The sequence below is a fragment of the Labeo rohita genome, chromosome 18, assembly GCF_022985175.1.
Source record: "Labeo rohita strain BAU-BD-2019 chromosome 18, IGBB_LRoh.1.0, whole genome shotgun sequence".
In the NCBI taxonomy this organism is placed as follows: Eukaryota; Metazoa; Chordata; class Actinopteri; order Cypriniformes; family Cyprinidae; genus Labeo; species Labeo rohita.
This window is the reverse complement of record NC_066886.1, coordinates 4,366,045-4,381,542: the sequence shown is the minus strand read 5'-3', so window position 1 is coordinate 4,381,542 and position 15,498 is coordinate 4,366,045. Positions and strand designations below refer to the sequence as shown.

At 35.2% G+C, this 15,498-nt stretch overlaps 1 protein-coding gene across 4 annotated transcripts in view; it reads right to left on the bottom strand.

Moving 5' to 3' along the window:
• otogl (otogelin-like) overlaps positions 1-15,498 on the bottom strand; it is a 44,508-nt gene that overhangs the window by 13,268 nt on the left and 15,742 nt on the right. For all 4 annotated transcript variants that reach the window (XM_051134795.1, XM_051134794.1, XM_051134793.1 and 1 more), the window contains 18 exons: positions 14,697-14,835; positions 12,767-12,901; positions 12,501-12,647; positions 12,292-12,411; positions 11,229-11,345; positions 10,735-10,891; positions 9,717-9,743; positions 9,445-9,618; positions 8,567-8,845; positions 8,164-8,281; positions 7,248-7,327; positions 6,472-7,154; positions 4,324-4,501; positions 3,011-3,153; positions 2,899-2,922; positions 2,710-2,802; positions 1,569-1,752; positions 920-1,137 (listed from right to left, as the gene is read on the bottom strand). In XM_051134795.1, the coding sequence (XP_050990752.1) occupies positions 920-1,137; positions 1,569-1,752; positions 2,710-2,802; positions 2,899-2,922; positions 3,011-3,153; positions 4,324-4,501; positions 6,472-7,154; positions 7,248-7,327; positions 8,164-8,281; positions 8,567-8,845; positions 9,445-9,618; positions 9,717-9,743; positions 10,735-10,891; positions 11,229-11,345; positions 12,292-12,411; positions 12,501-12,647; positions 12,767-12,901; positions 14,697-14,835 (3,016 nt within the window). The remainder of the gene's footprint in view (positions 1-919; positions 1,138-1,568; positions 1,753-2,709; positions 2,803-2,898; positions 2,923-3,010; positions 3,154-4,323; positions 4,502-6,471; positions 7,155-7,247; positions 7,328-8,163; positions 8,282-8,566; positions 8,846-9,444; positions 9,619-9,716; positions 9,744-10,734; positions 10,892-11,228; positions 11,346-12,291; positions 12,412-12,500; positions 12,648-12,766; positions 12,902-14,696; positions 14,836-15,498) is intronic.

Genomic DNA, 15,498 nt, shown 5'->3' with positions numbered 1-15,498 from the left:
AAATTTCTCCAAAATATTAGCAAAATGTTAAATTAAAGGAAAAATATACTATTATATGTTACTATAGTATTTATTAATATTTAGAATTAGCTTATATTGTATATTTCAGGTTTCATTTGTTTGATTTAGTAATTTTGTTATGGCCCTTTGTTAAATTTTGCTTTGATTTACTTTGATTTTACTATTTTTTAGTATTTAAACTTTTTTTTTTTTCACTTGTCAAGGCAACATTTAATTTTTTTAATCCACTCTACCAGTCAAAGGTTTTTCAAAGAAGTCTGCTCACCAAGTAAAAAAATTATAGAAAAGAAATTAAGAAATTATAGAAATGAATGCTTTTGTTTAGCAAGGATGCTTGCGTGATGATAAAGACATTTATAATGTTACAAAAGATTTCTATTTCAGATAAATGCCGCTCCTCTGAGAAACCTGATGAAAAAAATTCTACTCAGCTGTTTTCAACATAATAACAATAATAATAAATGATTTTTGAGCATATTAGAATGATTTCTGAAGGATCATGTGACTGGAGTAATGATGCTACAAATTTAGCTTTGAAATCACAGGAATAAATTAAATATTTTCAAACAGAAGCTATTTTAAATAGTTAAAATATTTCACAGTTTTACTGTTTTTGCTGTACTGTGGATCAAATAAATGCAGGCTTTGTGAGCAGAAGATATAAAAAATATTAATGTCTTAAAAAAATTTTGACTGGTAGTTTAATATTTATATTATACAGGCCAAATTATATATCAAAAATGCAACGATAATGTAATTATTTATTTAAAATGTGAACAAGCAAAATAAGATTTTATAGCTAACGTTAATCACTAGTATTTACAAATAGCTTATTAAAAGCAATAGATGGAAATAGGATGTCTACACATGAATATGTATTCAAGTTTGTGTGTAGTACCTTATGGTGACATTTAGAGAAAGGTCTCTGGTTGAGCATGGTGAAACATTTGGAGCAGTTGCCGGTGGTGCAGTTGTCTCCCACTCTGCGGAAGTAATCTGTATCCTCTGACGTATCCACCATCCATCCATGCAAAAACACTGGGATGTCCTCAACATCCCGGACCACTGTACCGTTGGGCAGCCGCAGGTCATCAGCTGGATTTCCATCACAACATCCTGAAAAAAAAAACAAAATACGATGGTAACAAAATACATCAAACACCCTTACATGACCACAAATGACCGAAGGCTGTTAAATTATTAGGGCAACATGAAAAAACATATTTAGCTTCCAGAATGTGACATATTTCGGATTGAAACAAAATAAATATTAAGGCACGGTGGGACATTTTTTATCTGGATTTGGACATATTGTGAAAAGTCAGAATGATATTGTTTACAAATATTTTCTCCATCCATGAAACCTGATTACATCAGCAGAAAAGTTTACATTTTGATGAAAGATAATAAAAACATTTTTTTTTCTTTAGCACAAACATGCACTGCTGATTTGTCCATAATAAGATACTGATTAAGAAACTAAACAAGGTCATGTTTAATTTCATGGTTGTAGTTGTCTACAAAATGCGAAAGTACAAAACACTGACCACAGAGCCCCCTAGTGGAGGTGTTATCAGGAACCGTGTACTGTAGAACCATGATGCCAGTGCTGTGGTACCACTTTATGTTGATCCCACCAGGTGTATTAATGATGTACATGGTCCCGGTGTCATCAATATGGAGGTTCTGTCTGGTGAGAGGAAGCCGGGCCGTAATCTGATTCACCGACACCTGTGTCAGGTCAAACCATTGTTACACAACAACATAAATTACTTTTAAAAGCCATGACTAAGTGGAGATACAAGATGGATGAATTATGATACCATTTTGACTTTTAAATAAAAGAAATGTTTTTTTTTAATACCTGATTAAACTGCCATTTTCTTGGATTCTGCTCAGTTAGCAAACAATTTATATTATTTAATGGCTACTCAAATAATGGCTGCTAAAAATTCAGTTTTGCCATCACATGAATAAATTACATTTTCAAATACAAAAAGAAACCCCAGATAATTTAAATTGTAATAAATTTCACAATATTACTGTTTTTACGAAAGCCCGTTTCTGCCACTGAATAAACATTTTTCAAAAATAATTGCAACTCATAATTCTGACTTTTTTTCTCAAAATTGTATATTACAAACTTTGACTTTTGATGTTTTCTCAGAATTGTGAGATATAAACTCGCAATTGCAAGTTATAAAAATCTAAATTGCAAGATGCAAACTCGCAATTCTGAGAACATATCAGTGTTTTCCCCCCTCAAAACTGGACTTCATTACTAGAGTTTATATCTAAAAATTCACAAAGAAAAAAACATGTTTTTATCTCGCAATTCTGACTTTATTTTTCACAATTCTGACTTTATAATTTATAGTTTATATCACACAATTCTGAGAAAAAAGTCAAAATTGCGAGTTTATATCATGCAATTCTGAGGAAAAAAAGGCTTGTGAGATAAAAAGTTACAAAAACATTTTTTTTAATTTACATATTTTTTTATTCAGTTGCAGAAACAGGCTTCCATATTTTTTGCTGTCTTTTTGATTAAATGCAGTCTTGCCCCAAACTTTTGAACAGTAGTGTATACAACAGTGATAATTCCTTTTTATAAAACAAGTAATACACTTCTTTAATAATTATGTTTAGAACAACACAAATAAACAGGTTAAATTTTGCAGGCGTTACCTTCCGGTCCAAGCGGTTGACCATAATTCTGTACGATTGAGTTGTAATGTTCAACTTCTTAAAACACAGACCAGAGGTTCCACCAGAGGGAGTCTAATGTTAAGAGAGAAAATAAATGAGCTTGTGATCCTCATTAAGATAATAATAATAGATAACATTTAAACATAAATGAGCTAATAATACACTCACAGGTCTTCTGATGTAGTTTACACTCTGGAAACAAAAGTCAAACATTTAAAAAAATGTAAAAAGCATTTATAGAAGAACATTTCTTCTTGGTAGAATGTTAGCATGGGTTTACCTCACTGGTTGGGCATTTCTCAATGTGGCCGACTATTTTTTCTCTGGGCAGGTGGACCAGAATATAAGAACCAATATCATACAGAGCCACATTATTCCCGTCAAATGTGATCACACGCAGGTCAGAGATTATAGAGCAGCGACCTGACGGTACACAAAGAAAGTCAAACATTAAAAATCAATAACATGATAAATTAACTATTAAAGACAAACTATTAAAAACTGTTTTCAGTAGATGAAACAGAACTGAAGGCCTGTTTACACCAAGAATAATAACTATAAAGATTATTTTATTACTGTTCACTCCAATGCATAATGTTTTGTTTATTATAAGTGTGTGCAGAAGTTTTGCTTCAGTATGAAACACAATGCATTAGGAGCCAGGGGTGAAAACTTCTTGAATTTGAAGATCAGGATAAATTTAACTTATTTTGTCTTACAGGAAACATGTAAGGATCTTTTGTAGCTTCTAAATGGCAGTACTAAATAAAAGAAATATGATATTTAGGCAAAATAAGAAAAATGTACACATCTTCATTCTGTTCAAAAGTTTACACCCCTGTCTCTTAATGCATTGTGTTTCCTTCCGGAGCATCAGTGAGTGTTTGAACCTTCTGTAATAGTTGCATATGAGTCACTCAGTTGTCCTCAGTGTGAATAGATGGATCTCAAAATCATACAGTCATTGTTGGAAAGGGTTCAAATACACAAAAATGCTGAAAAAAAACAAAGAATTTGTGGGACCTGAATGATTTTTCTGAAAAACAGCAGGCAGTTTAACTGTTTAGGACAAACAAGGGACTCATTAACAACTGTCACTAAACAAACAAACAAAAAAACACAGATGTGGATAATTCGGGTAACAACACAGTATTAAGAATCAAGCATATGTAAACTTTTGAACAGGGTCATTTTTATAAATTACCTAAATAAACCATTTTTATAAATAAACTTATTTTCTCTTATGGACTATATGTAAACGGGTTTTGTGTGAAACATCTTATTCAGGTCAGTACTAAATAAAAAATAACATGCATTTTGTATGATCCCTATTATTTTAGTAAAATAATTAACATTTCACAGATCCTGCAAGGTGTATGCAAACTTTTAACCTCAACTGTATACACTAAAAAATTACTAAATTACTAAAAATTATTTACAATAAAAAAGAAAACTAAAAGTATAAAATATAATGCTTATTTAAAATATCAATAAATACTATAATACTATATTAATAATACTAAAATACCACAGATACAAACACCTCCCATTTAGAGCTAATCTGAAAGGTCATGTGAGTACAGTATTTCTTACACGGGCACTGCCACAGTGGGCAGCAGGGGTCTGTATTGGTCTGGATCGGTGTGCCCAGCAGGTTGCATTGTGGCTGGCTGATGTTGTATCTGCAGTGCTGAGAGGAATTATGCAGCATCAGCTGTCCATTAAAGCAGATGTACTCACTGCACTCATCCACACGTAATGAATATGGAGGCTGTATGGAAACAAAACAGAGATGTTCATGAGACAGACAGCATATAAACCCTTCACCACCAAAAACTAAGGCACCTTGGCATGATTTCAGGTAGCATGCATTGATTAATTATCGTTTTTGATGCCTGTTCTTGAATTATATTATGACAGATTAATCAGTTATTCACTGTACTAGATCTGAACCCATGATTCTTCCCTCAGGGCATCAACATCCTGGCAAGTAGACAGGAATGACTCAAGAACAATGAGTTAAGACTGGTAGTAGTGTTCACTCTATGTGGATTAATGACTAATTTTGAAGATGTGAATATTTATGAGCATGTGTGTTAATCCAGGTCAGGGAGGGATATGGAAGATGTCAAGTCTCACTTAGTACTGTTGAATCCATCACTGTTATCTCAGGGAAGATGAATCAAAATATATTTTTCAAAACATCAGAGGCAAAACATATTTTTCTTAGAGCAGACGGGCATTCTAGGAATGAAATTTTGACAATTCTTTGATTCTTAATTTGAGTCTCATGAGGTAGATATTTTTCAGTTTCATTTGTTCATTTTAATGACTTCAAATTCAAGGAGTGAGTAAACAAACGATTCTCTTATTTAGTTAGTAAGTGATTCAACCAATTCAAACAAAATCAACCTATGAGATCAAGACTGATTTGTGTTTTTTTGACAATTTAAAGGGATAATTCACCCAAAAATGAAAATTCTGCTATTTATTACCACTATTTTATAAATGTCCACCCTACCTTACCGGGCCTTGGACGTGGTAGTTGCATTGCTGTCTATGCAGAGTCAGAAAGCTCTTGAATTTTATGAAAAATATCTTAATTTGTGTTTCGAAGACGAACAAAGGTCTTACGGGTTAGGAACAACATAAGGGTGAGTAATTAATTACAGAATTTTTATTTTAAGGGTGAACTATCCCTTTAACTACACTGGCCACAGTGTTTACTGCTGCATGCAACAGTGTGATTTTAGTATTATTTATATAATTATTGTAGTATTTATTAATATTTAGCTTTTATTTTTATATGTTCAGTTATCATTTGAATTTGAGGTTTTTTTTATTTCAGCTTTATTTAAATTAACAAAAGTGATTTTTAATAGTTTTAGTTAACAATAACAACATTAGAAAGATGTCTTGTCCATGAAATGTATTGTAATACAGCTATTATTCATTCATTGTTTATTCAAAAACTATTAACAGAACTGAACACTACAAACAATGTTCCATTCCATATATACAATATATTTTAGGCAGTGGCTATTTGCACTAAGTTACCTGTAAGCTAGTGTGCTCCAAAACAACGACAAAATTCGCATTTACAAGATATAAGCATTCAAAACTGACAGATTCTAACATCTGAACTTTCTGTCCAATCAAATAGTCTCTAGAATCCGATGCGTCCCGCCCGCTTCACTCTAAATAGATGCTGAAGCTGCGGCTGAAATCAATCACTTGTTTACAGAATTTGTATTTTCTGTATGTTTAATGGCACATACTGCACTATGTAGGGGATAGGGAATGATTAAAATTGTGTAAATATGCATTCCCGTTGGGGCGAATGGTCTGGTTTCGTGTTGTGTCACACGAAACGCACACACTTTGCTCCGGTCCAGAGAGACGATAGCACAGACAGATCATATGCGCAGGTCACCGCAGGCCACCAAATATATCGGACACATTTGAATTCTACACAAAATGCTATTTTATATAAAGATAATGAGATATGGATGAGATTGCGGCTGTCAAATGCATCTTTTCTGAGCTCAACGACTGTCCCATACTGTGATATAAACGAAACGCTTTTGGATATTTAAAAAAGGGGGCGGGGCTGCTGGAAATGTACGGTCCTGTCTTCCTGTTTCAGTTGAAATTACATCAACACATAGAATAAGCCTGTGTGTTTCAGAGCACTTCAGTGGACTTTTAATAAGAATGACCAACCCTAACACAAACTCTTACCGTGCAGGGCCCTGTGGGTAGAAGGAACGGAGGAAGAACTGTTGTTATTCCTGCAGTCTCAGGTGAAGGAGAGGGTGACGGCATTATCTCAGAGGTCGTTGGTACTGCTGCTGTAGTTGAGGGCTCCTCGGTTGTCGTGGAGACAGATGTTGTCTCCGTGGTCATGGTTGTTGTTGGTTCTGAAGTTGTCGTTTCAGTTGTAATGACAGTGGTGGTTGTAACAGGCGGGACGGTGGTTGTCGGAGAAGTCGTCTCTGGTTCAGTGGTAGGCTCGGGTGTGGTCAACACCTCTGTGGTAGATAATACAGTGGTAAAAACTGTTGTTACAGGCTCTGTAGTGGGCGTGGCTGTGGTGGTGGGCGGGGCCGTGCTGACTAGAGGTGGTTCTGTGGTTGGCGGAGAAGGAGTTGTGGGAGTTTCAGTGGAGGTGGTGATGGCCAAGGTCGAAGAACGTGTGGTTGGTGGTAATGTGGGTGTAGTTGGGCTCCCAATTAAATCATCTGCTTCCAAAGGTGTAGTTATGATTGTAGTACTAGCAGTTGTGCTCGGAGATGTGCTTGGTGTTGCCGTTGTGGAGGGAGTTGTTGTGGTTGTAGTTGTAGGAGCAGCGGTAGGAGCCGCTGTGGTTCTGTTTGATCTGGTCACGAACATGTATGGAGTCGGAGTTGGGGATAGTATCACACCTGCAAGCACATCAGAAACAGCACAGGTACTAAGACACATGACAAAAGAGAGGATGATGAAAGTGATGCAAATTATGGTTGTATGGCACGTACAGTCTTCTTTGTAGACACATCGCCTGGTCACTTCATCCAACAGCATAGACTTGGGACAACGTGGAAAACAACCTTCAACCCTAAACCAGATCAGAGAGTGAAAGAGAACAGATTTTCAGATTACTTTTTCTGAGGAAATTGTGAGGGTGTGTCTTATAACATTATGTCTTGGTCATTAAGAATGTGAAGCCTCTTTAACATTTTCTTTTGCATTGTGACATGATTTTCATGACAAACACATAAAGTTATTTTACTTTTATAAAATATTATATATTTTATTCATATTATATAACATTATATGAAAATACATTCCAGCTTTAAACTAAATTTCAAGTATTTTTTAGCATTTTAAATTAGTTTGATTATTTTAATGTATTAACGATTTATCAATTTAAATCCCTTTTTGTCATCCTAAGCCCCCCCTTGTTGAGAACCACTGTCCAAAAGACTTAATAAATATCTTATTTTTGATTTTATAGTGAAAAATGACAATGTATGTCAATCATGACATATTAATCATGACAGTTTATTATTATTATTATTATTATCAATATTTAAAACAGTTGAGTACATTTTTTCAGGATTCTTTGATGAACAGAAAGATCCAAAGACCAGCATTTATCTGAAATTAAAAGCTTTTGTAACATTACACACTACCATTCAAAAGCTTGGAGTTAGTATCATTTTTTTTGTATGTTTTGGGGAAAGAAATTATAGAAATGAATACTTTTATTTAGCAATGCTATAAATTAATCAAAATTGTACTGTTTTTGCTGTACTTTAGATCAAATAAATGCAGGCTTAGTGAGCAGAAGAGACTCTTTAAAAACATTACAAATCTTACTGTTCAAAAACTTTTGACTGGTAGTGTAACTGTCACATATGTTATTACATTAGCTTATGCACATGATCTTACGGAGGTAAAAACTGGCAGCGTGTGGCATCGGGGTCGTTGCATGTTTTCACACATGGACTGGCACATGTATGATATTTCCACTCGCACATCAAGCGGTAGGGGATCACAAAACTGCTCTCTAAATTTCAGAAACACAACCATCATAAACATAGGAGACATTAGAGAAAGCACTGGAAATGGGGTTGGCAAGCTTGATGTTTTATAGGAGTGTATTTTTGGTGTAATATAGGCTTATATGACATGCATCAGCAGAACTCCACACTTCCAGTAAGTGTGTCTGCTCCTTTTAATGCACTGCACTATATTTATATCCATTCTACAGTAGGTAATATGGGCCTGATGATAAGATAAATTATATTTGCACAGTATATTTGATATATAAATATTTGCAGACCGGTCTTACCCTCAATGATAAAACTGCTGCTGATTTTGAAGGTGTACGTGTTGTCGTAGTTCTGAGCACGTGCATGTGTATGAGAGAGAGTGAGGAAAACACCCTTGTGGCTGTGTAACTCAAAGGACGATTGACCAGGTAACCACAGGCCCTGGTGGTGAATAAAGGTCGCCTTCCGTCGGAACTCTTCCCCAGGCTGCCAGTGTTCCAAACGTAACCCACGGTTCCAAGTAACACACAGAAAGTAGTTTGGCCTCTCTGCAGACTCCAGTGAGACAGCAGGAAGTCCTGAAACAGTGCAAAATACCAAATTTAACATAAATAAATGGTAGAGATAAACCATGTATAAATAGTAGATTTAGTTCAGTCGTTTAATAAGATACAGGCATGTAACCCTAGACCACAAAACCAGTCATAAGGGAATTTGATATTTATACATCATCTAAAAGCTGAATTTCCATTGATGTATGGTTTGTTAGGATAGGACAATATTTGGCCAAGATAGAACTACTTAAAAATCTGGAATCTAAATATTAAAAAAAACACCTTTAAAGGTGTCGAAATGAAGTTTTTAGCAATGCATACTACTAATCAAAAATTAAGTTTTAATATATTGACGGTAGAAAATTTACAAAGTATCTTCATTGAACATAATCTTTATATAATGATTTTTTGGCATAAAAGAAAAATCAATAATTTTGTCCCATACAATGTAATATTGGATACTGCTACAAACATACCATGCTACTTATGACTGGTTTTGTGGTCCAGGGTCACATATGATCACCTTACATTTTGCATTTAAACGTGTTTGATTGCATATTAGTTTTAGTCTTTTTTTCTTTCACTTTTTTGTTTTGCTGTTGAAGTTAAGAATATGTGCTCACTGGAAGCTCGGTCCTTATATAGCCCAGTTGTAATCATGAAATGAAAAATGGTGCTGGGTTGAGCGTTGGTCTTCAGGAGGGGAAACACTTCACCACTGCTCACGTTTGCCCCAAACACACATGCAGAGTCATTCTGCTCTGCACTGGACAGAGTGAACGGACCCTCTCCCAACTCTAAACAAGCATACATAGATAAAAAGGTTAGGGCAAAATCTTCTAGACTTACAGAAGTATTCTAGGCAAATAAACAGAATACAGTAAATCATTCTTACCTTGGTTGTAATATTCACAGTCATATGCTGTTAAATGAAATAATCTTATATTAGCCCCAATGAAGCTGTATTATAGTTTGAATGTGTTAATACAACATTACCAGCTTGAAAAACATAAAACAGGATTAGCTGCACATTTAACTTTTTCATAAGACAAATCTACAACTGAAACAGAATACAGAATCAAAGTCTGATTACATAAACAGATCATGAAAGCAAAGAGGAGCTGTTTTAAAAAAGTACAAAGTGAATGCTGGGTTAGTTTTGCATTATAAATGTTAGTATGTCTATGCACATCAGGGTCAAAGACAAAATGTCTAATTTTGGAATCCACATCAAATTAAATTTACAAATGTAAATTTTACATACGTAGAAAGAATATTAAACGTAAGTATAGTGTCTGCTTTAATGTTTTAAAAAACTTTTGTAAATATAAAATGCCAAAATATGGGTGAGATAATGCTCCACCATCAATAAGCGTAACAGATATATTTATTTGAAAATGAAACAACATACTTAATATTCTGACCTTCGTTGTGATCAAGAAAATGTGATCATACAAAATTTTATTATATTTAAAGGATTAAAAACTTCTTGACAAGTTGGTAAAACCTAGTGGCTTGAAGGATAGAGGCAAAGTTGAAAAAAAAATTATTAATTAGTTTTTGGGGGCTGCATGCACTCTTTTTGTCATCTAATGATTCTTGTTCTAAATATGCCTGACAAGATTTCATGGTATATTAACTGTTGTTACACTGAATGACATTTTAGTGGGCATCTTCTGTAAATCATGGCAAAAATGTATGACAGTCATTATTTTTTTGCTTAGATAAAAAAACATTGATTAAACAGGACACATTCTAATGTATGAGGAAACAAAAGATTAAAGTTATATTCAAATTTTACTGTTTTGATGCTTAAAAACTCCTTTTCATCTTTGACCCATTAACCTACAATGTCAGACAGCACAAACGGGTCAAAAGGTCATTTGCTTTCTCATGTATGTGCTTGTACTCACGACACACGGTGGGGGATCTCCAGTTCACAGTGACACCATTTTGACAGCATTTATGTGCATATGCTGCAATACTGGTGCACAGACATTCACAGTCACCCCCACGGTTGCAGTTGCAGGTGTCCGTTAGACAGTTCTTATAAAACCAGGTCACATCCACCTGAGGGACCACAAGGATTAGTTACGCACAATACCTGGCTATCTAAAATCCCAATTAGCCTGTCACAAACACACAATTGGTTATGCAACACACACTCAGGACTATTGACTTCCACCTGAATGTGTTGGTGGAACTTTCTAGCTTTTCAAACCTATGCAGCCCTCTAGTGGCCAGATTTAGAACGGCAAACCATCTCAAAGTTTCTGTCAGATGGTTCATCGCAAACAGTTTGTGTTTCTATCTGATGCCGTCTGCCAGTCTGTGTGTGGCTGTGGGTAAGACGTGGCCTTTTTATCTGTAGGCCAAACGTGTTGTTAAACCCCAGAGAGCTGCTCACCACATTGTGACATGGAGCAAATACGTCACTGTAGAGGAGGCCGCATTCCCGCTTAGCATACGGCTGCCGGCTGAGATCTCCTTCACACGGTCTGCGAACAACAAAGTCGCTCTCACACTGCACACACATAAACACGTTAAAAGCTGTTTAGTCAATCTAAACTCGAAGTGCAACTCAGTACAGTTTACTATGATTTTACACTGACAATAAAACTATGGCACAAACATTGGTTAACATGAAAATGTTTAACAATACACTACTATTCAAAAATATGACCCTGGAGTCAAAACCTGTCATAAAGGTCAATTTTCTGAAATTGAGTTTTATACATCATCTGAAAGCTGAAATAATAGACAAATAAGCCTTAATGTATGGTTTGTTAGGATAGAACAATATTTGGCCAAGCTACAAATGAAGTTCTTAGCAATGCATATCACTAATCAAAAATTACATTTTGATATATTTACGGTAGGAAATAATACGGTACAAAATATCTTGAAAATACATGATCTTTACTTAACATTCTAATGAATTTTTGCATAAAAGAAAGATTGATCATTTTGACCCATACAGTGTATTGTTGGGTATTGCTACAAATGTACCTGTGCTACTTATGACTGGTTTTGTGGTCCAGGGTCAGAAATTTGGGTCAGTGTGATTTTTTTTAAATGTATTTAAAATAAGACTTTAATGTGTTTAATGCAAAAATACAGTAAGTAGACTTATATTGTGAAATTACAATTTAAAATAACAGTTTCTATTTTAATATATTTAAAAATTTAATTTATTCCTGTGATGCAAAGCTGAATTTTCAGCATCATTACTCAAGTCTTTAGTGTCACATGATCCTTCAGAAAGCAATCTACTATGCTGATTTGCTGTTTCGGAAATATTAATTACTCATATGAGGGTTAAAAACAGTTGTGCTGCTTAATTTTTTTGTGGAAACTGTGATCCATTGAAAGCATTCTTGCTAAAAACAAATACTAATTTCTTTTAAGTAAAATCTGACCCAAAATTTTTGTACATGTAGTGTACTCCAGTCTCACAGTAAGTGTCATACCTGTCCAACAGCCCAGCTGTCTCCAAAGGCCTGTGCGTTACTGACCTCCATATGTCCAGCTGTGGTCATGTCATTTACTGTTACCATGTCAAAGTTTCCACACAAACCACTCATCTGACCCTAAAAACACAGTCAAATACATTATAGTAAGAAATACGGTTAACACAGTATAAAATTACACAGCTCGTTTAGAGAGAACAATCTCTGACCTTCCACTGGGGTCCAGCACGTATATGCACAGTGGTCTTGCGGTCCCACAAAACAGTCAGATCTTGAGCAGGAAAGTGGACCACGGTGTAGTATCCCGCACCCCAAAGCTGGAACTCATATCCTCTTCCCACAACAGTAGATGAGCTCTGGAGGACAAACACAGAGTGCAGTAAATACAGACTAAAAGACAACATAGAAACAATTAGGACCAATAGACAAATGTGGCATTAATCAGCTGAAGATGAGGTTATGTCTTTGTACTCACAGGTTTACCAGAGTTATCACTGAAGTAGATTTTAGTAAGGCCAACATAAATGAGCAGGTACTTCATGCAAACAATCCCACTTTCATAGCAATCTTTATTTTGAGCCATGATCGACACCTCTGTATCACCGATACTCTACATTTAGAAACAAGATTAACACAAGTAAGCAATCAATACATGACACTTTATTTATCATCTCCACCACAAAGGCAAAGTGTGAGATTTTTGTGTCACTAGCATCAACTAAACAAAACTACAAAAATGTGGGTCCCAGTAAGATTTTTTTTTTATTTTTTTTTTTAATTCAGCAAGGATGCATTAAATTGATCAAAAGTGACAGTAAAGACATTTATAATAAGATATCTATTTTAAGTAAATAGTGTTCTTTTGAAATTTAAACTATGTTTTCAACATAGATAATAATAAGAAATGTTTTTTGAGCAAATCAGCATATTAGAATGATTTCTGAAGGATCATGTGACACTGGAGACTGGAGTAATAATGCTGAAAATTAAGCTTTGCATCACAGGATTAAATTTTAAAATATATCCAAATAGAAAACAACTCTTTTTTTAATTATAAAAATATTTCACAATATCACTCTATTTTTGATCAAATAAATGCAGCCTTGGTAAGTACTTAACATTTTTAAAAAAAAATCATACTGACCCCAATCTTTTTAACTTAATCCCGCCCCAGTCTCATCCCATTGGTTGAAAAGAAGCTGATACGTCAGACCTCTCAAACAAACAATGTTTTGAAAGTGCCACAGAGCCACTTTGTTCACACTCTTTAGGAAAATAATTTAACATTTAAAAGTGACACATCATATTTAAATAATTAGTGCATTGCTCATGCATCAGCTCATTGGCAGTATCATATTAAATGTAACAAAACCTAGTGTGTTGTTATAAGTGTGTGCGTGTATGTGTGTGTGTGTGTGTGTGTGCGACTAAAGCCATTTCTTTTTGTCGTGATGGAAAAGTCTGTCCCCCGGGTAGATCAGTAGACTCCTCAGAGAATCACTGGCCTTTAGGAGACACCAAAGTCTATTCACCTGCATCTTAAGCATCCACACACACACACACACACAAACGACGCACAAATGCATACACACTTTCTCAGTCATTAAGGGCAGTAGCAGGTTGCATTGCGTAGGCTGATAGGGAACAGATTGCTCTTTGTTATGTGCGGCTCTTTGCTGAGTTTCTGTGCTGGGACTGACATTAACTCTGGCTCCATTACCACAGCCCTGTTCTAATTAAAAATCCCCTCTGATTTTCCCAAGATTAGAGGCGGTAGAAGCAGATCTCTTTTCCTGCTACTTTATCCGTCCGTACTGAAGTCCGCAACGTGTGAGAGCACACACACGCACACACTCTTTGGCCCTTCGTTAAAAATTCTTCGCTTTAAAGGTGCAACACGTTCAACTGGTGAAACACACCCTTTGTTGAAGGCAAGCCGGTAAGCGCCTCTCCACTTGGTCCTAAGACCAGCGCACAAGGCAAACGATCGTCACCGTTTTACTGCACTTGTACACAAAGATACGCTTACTCTTACATTTAAGCTTACCCACACAAAAAAGCACTATTACTATGATAGATGTCCAGAAACCATGGTAAAACTGTCAGACTGATGGTTATATCTACAGTGGAGGGTGGGCAATATACAGCAATGTCTGTAAACTTAAGTATTATGTGCAATAAATTGGTATAAAGCGACAATAAAAACATTTGTATTGATTACAAAAGATTTCTTTTTTTTAAAATGCTGTTCTTTTGAATTTTCTTCTGACCACAAACTTTCAGGTTTGTCTCTAATAGATAAATATCAGATTTTCAAGTCTGGTCAACACATCTGTCAACACACTGGCTTTTTAATTTTTTCTCTAGTGTACCCAAAGTCACAAACATGCACGCTCAGGAAGTACCTTGACCAGGTAGACCTGGCAGTCGCTGACATAATCATACTCCAGCCCGTCAAATGTGTGGTAATGTCGGTCGCTGTAAATGGTGCACACCGCTGGACATGGCGAATACGTGCAGTTAAAGAACCCACGATGACACACACTGGAAAGAGACAGAGAGAAACCAAGTAAAGTATTATTAAATATACGCAACGTTTATTTAATGTTTTACATTTTCTACAGTTGAGGTAAAAAACTTTCCCCTTTCAGAATCCCCCTTTCAGAATCATTGAAACTTTTGATTATTTTACCAAAATAGTACTGACCTGAATAAGATATTTCACATAAAAGATGTTTACATATAGTCCACAAGAGAAAATAATAGTTCAAATGCTCACCGATGCTCCAGAAGGAAAAGCCATGCATTAAGAGCAAAGAGAAAACTTTTGAACAGAATGGAGATGTGTACGCTTTTCTTATTTTGCCTAAATATCATATTTTTTCATTTAGTACTGCCATTCAGAGGCGGCAGAATATAGTTACATGTTTCCCAGATAACAAATAAGTTAAATTTACCCTGATCTTCAAATTCAAAAAGTTTTCACCCCCTGGCTCTTAATGCATCGTTTTTCCTTCCGGAGCATCACTGAGTGTTTGAACCTTCTGTAATAGTTGCATATGAATCCCTCAGTTGTCCTCAGTGTGAAAAGATGGATCTTAAAATCATACAGTCATTGTTGGAAAAGGTTCAAATACACAAAAATGCTGGAAAACCAAAGAATTTGTGGGACCTAAAGGATTTTTCTGAAGAACAGCAGCAGTTTAA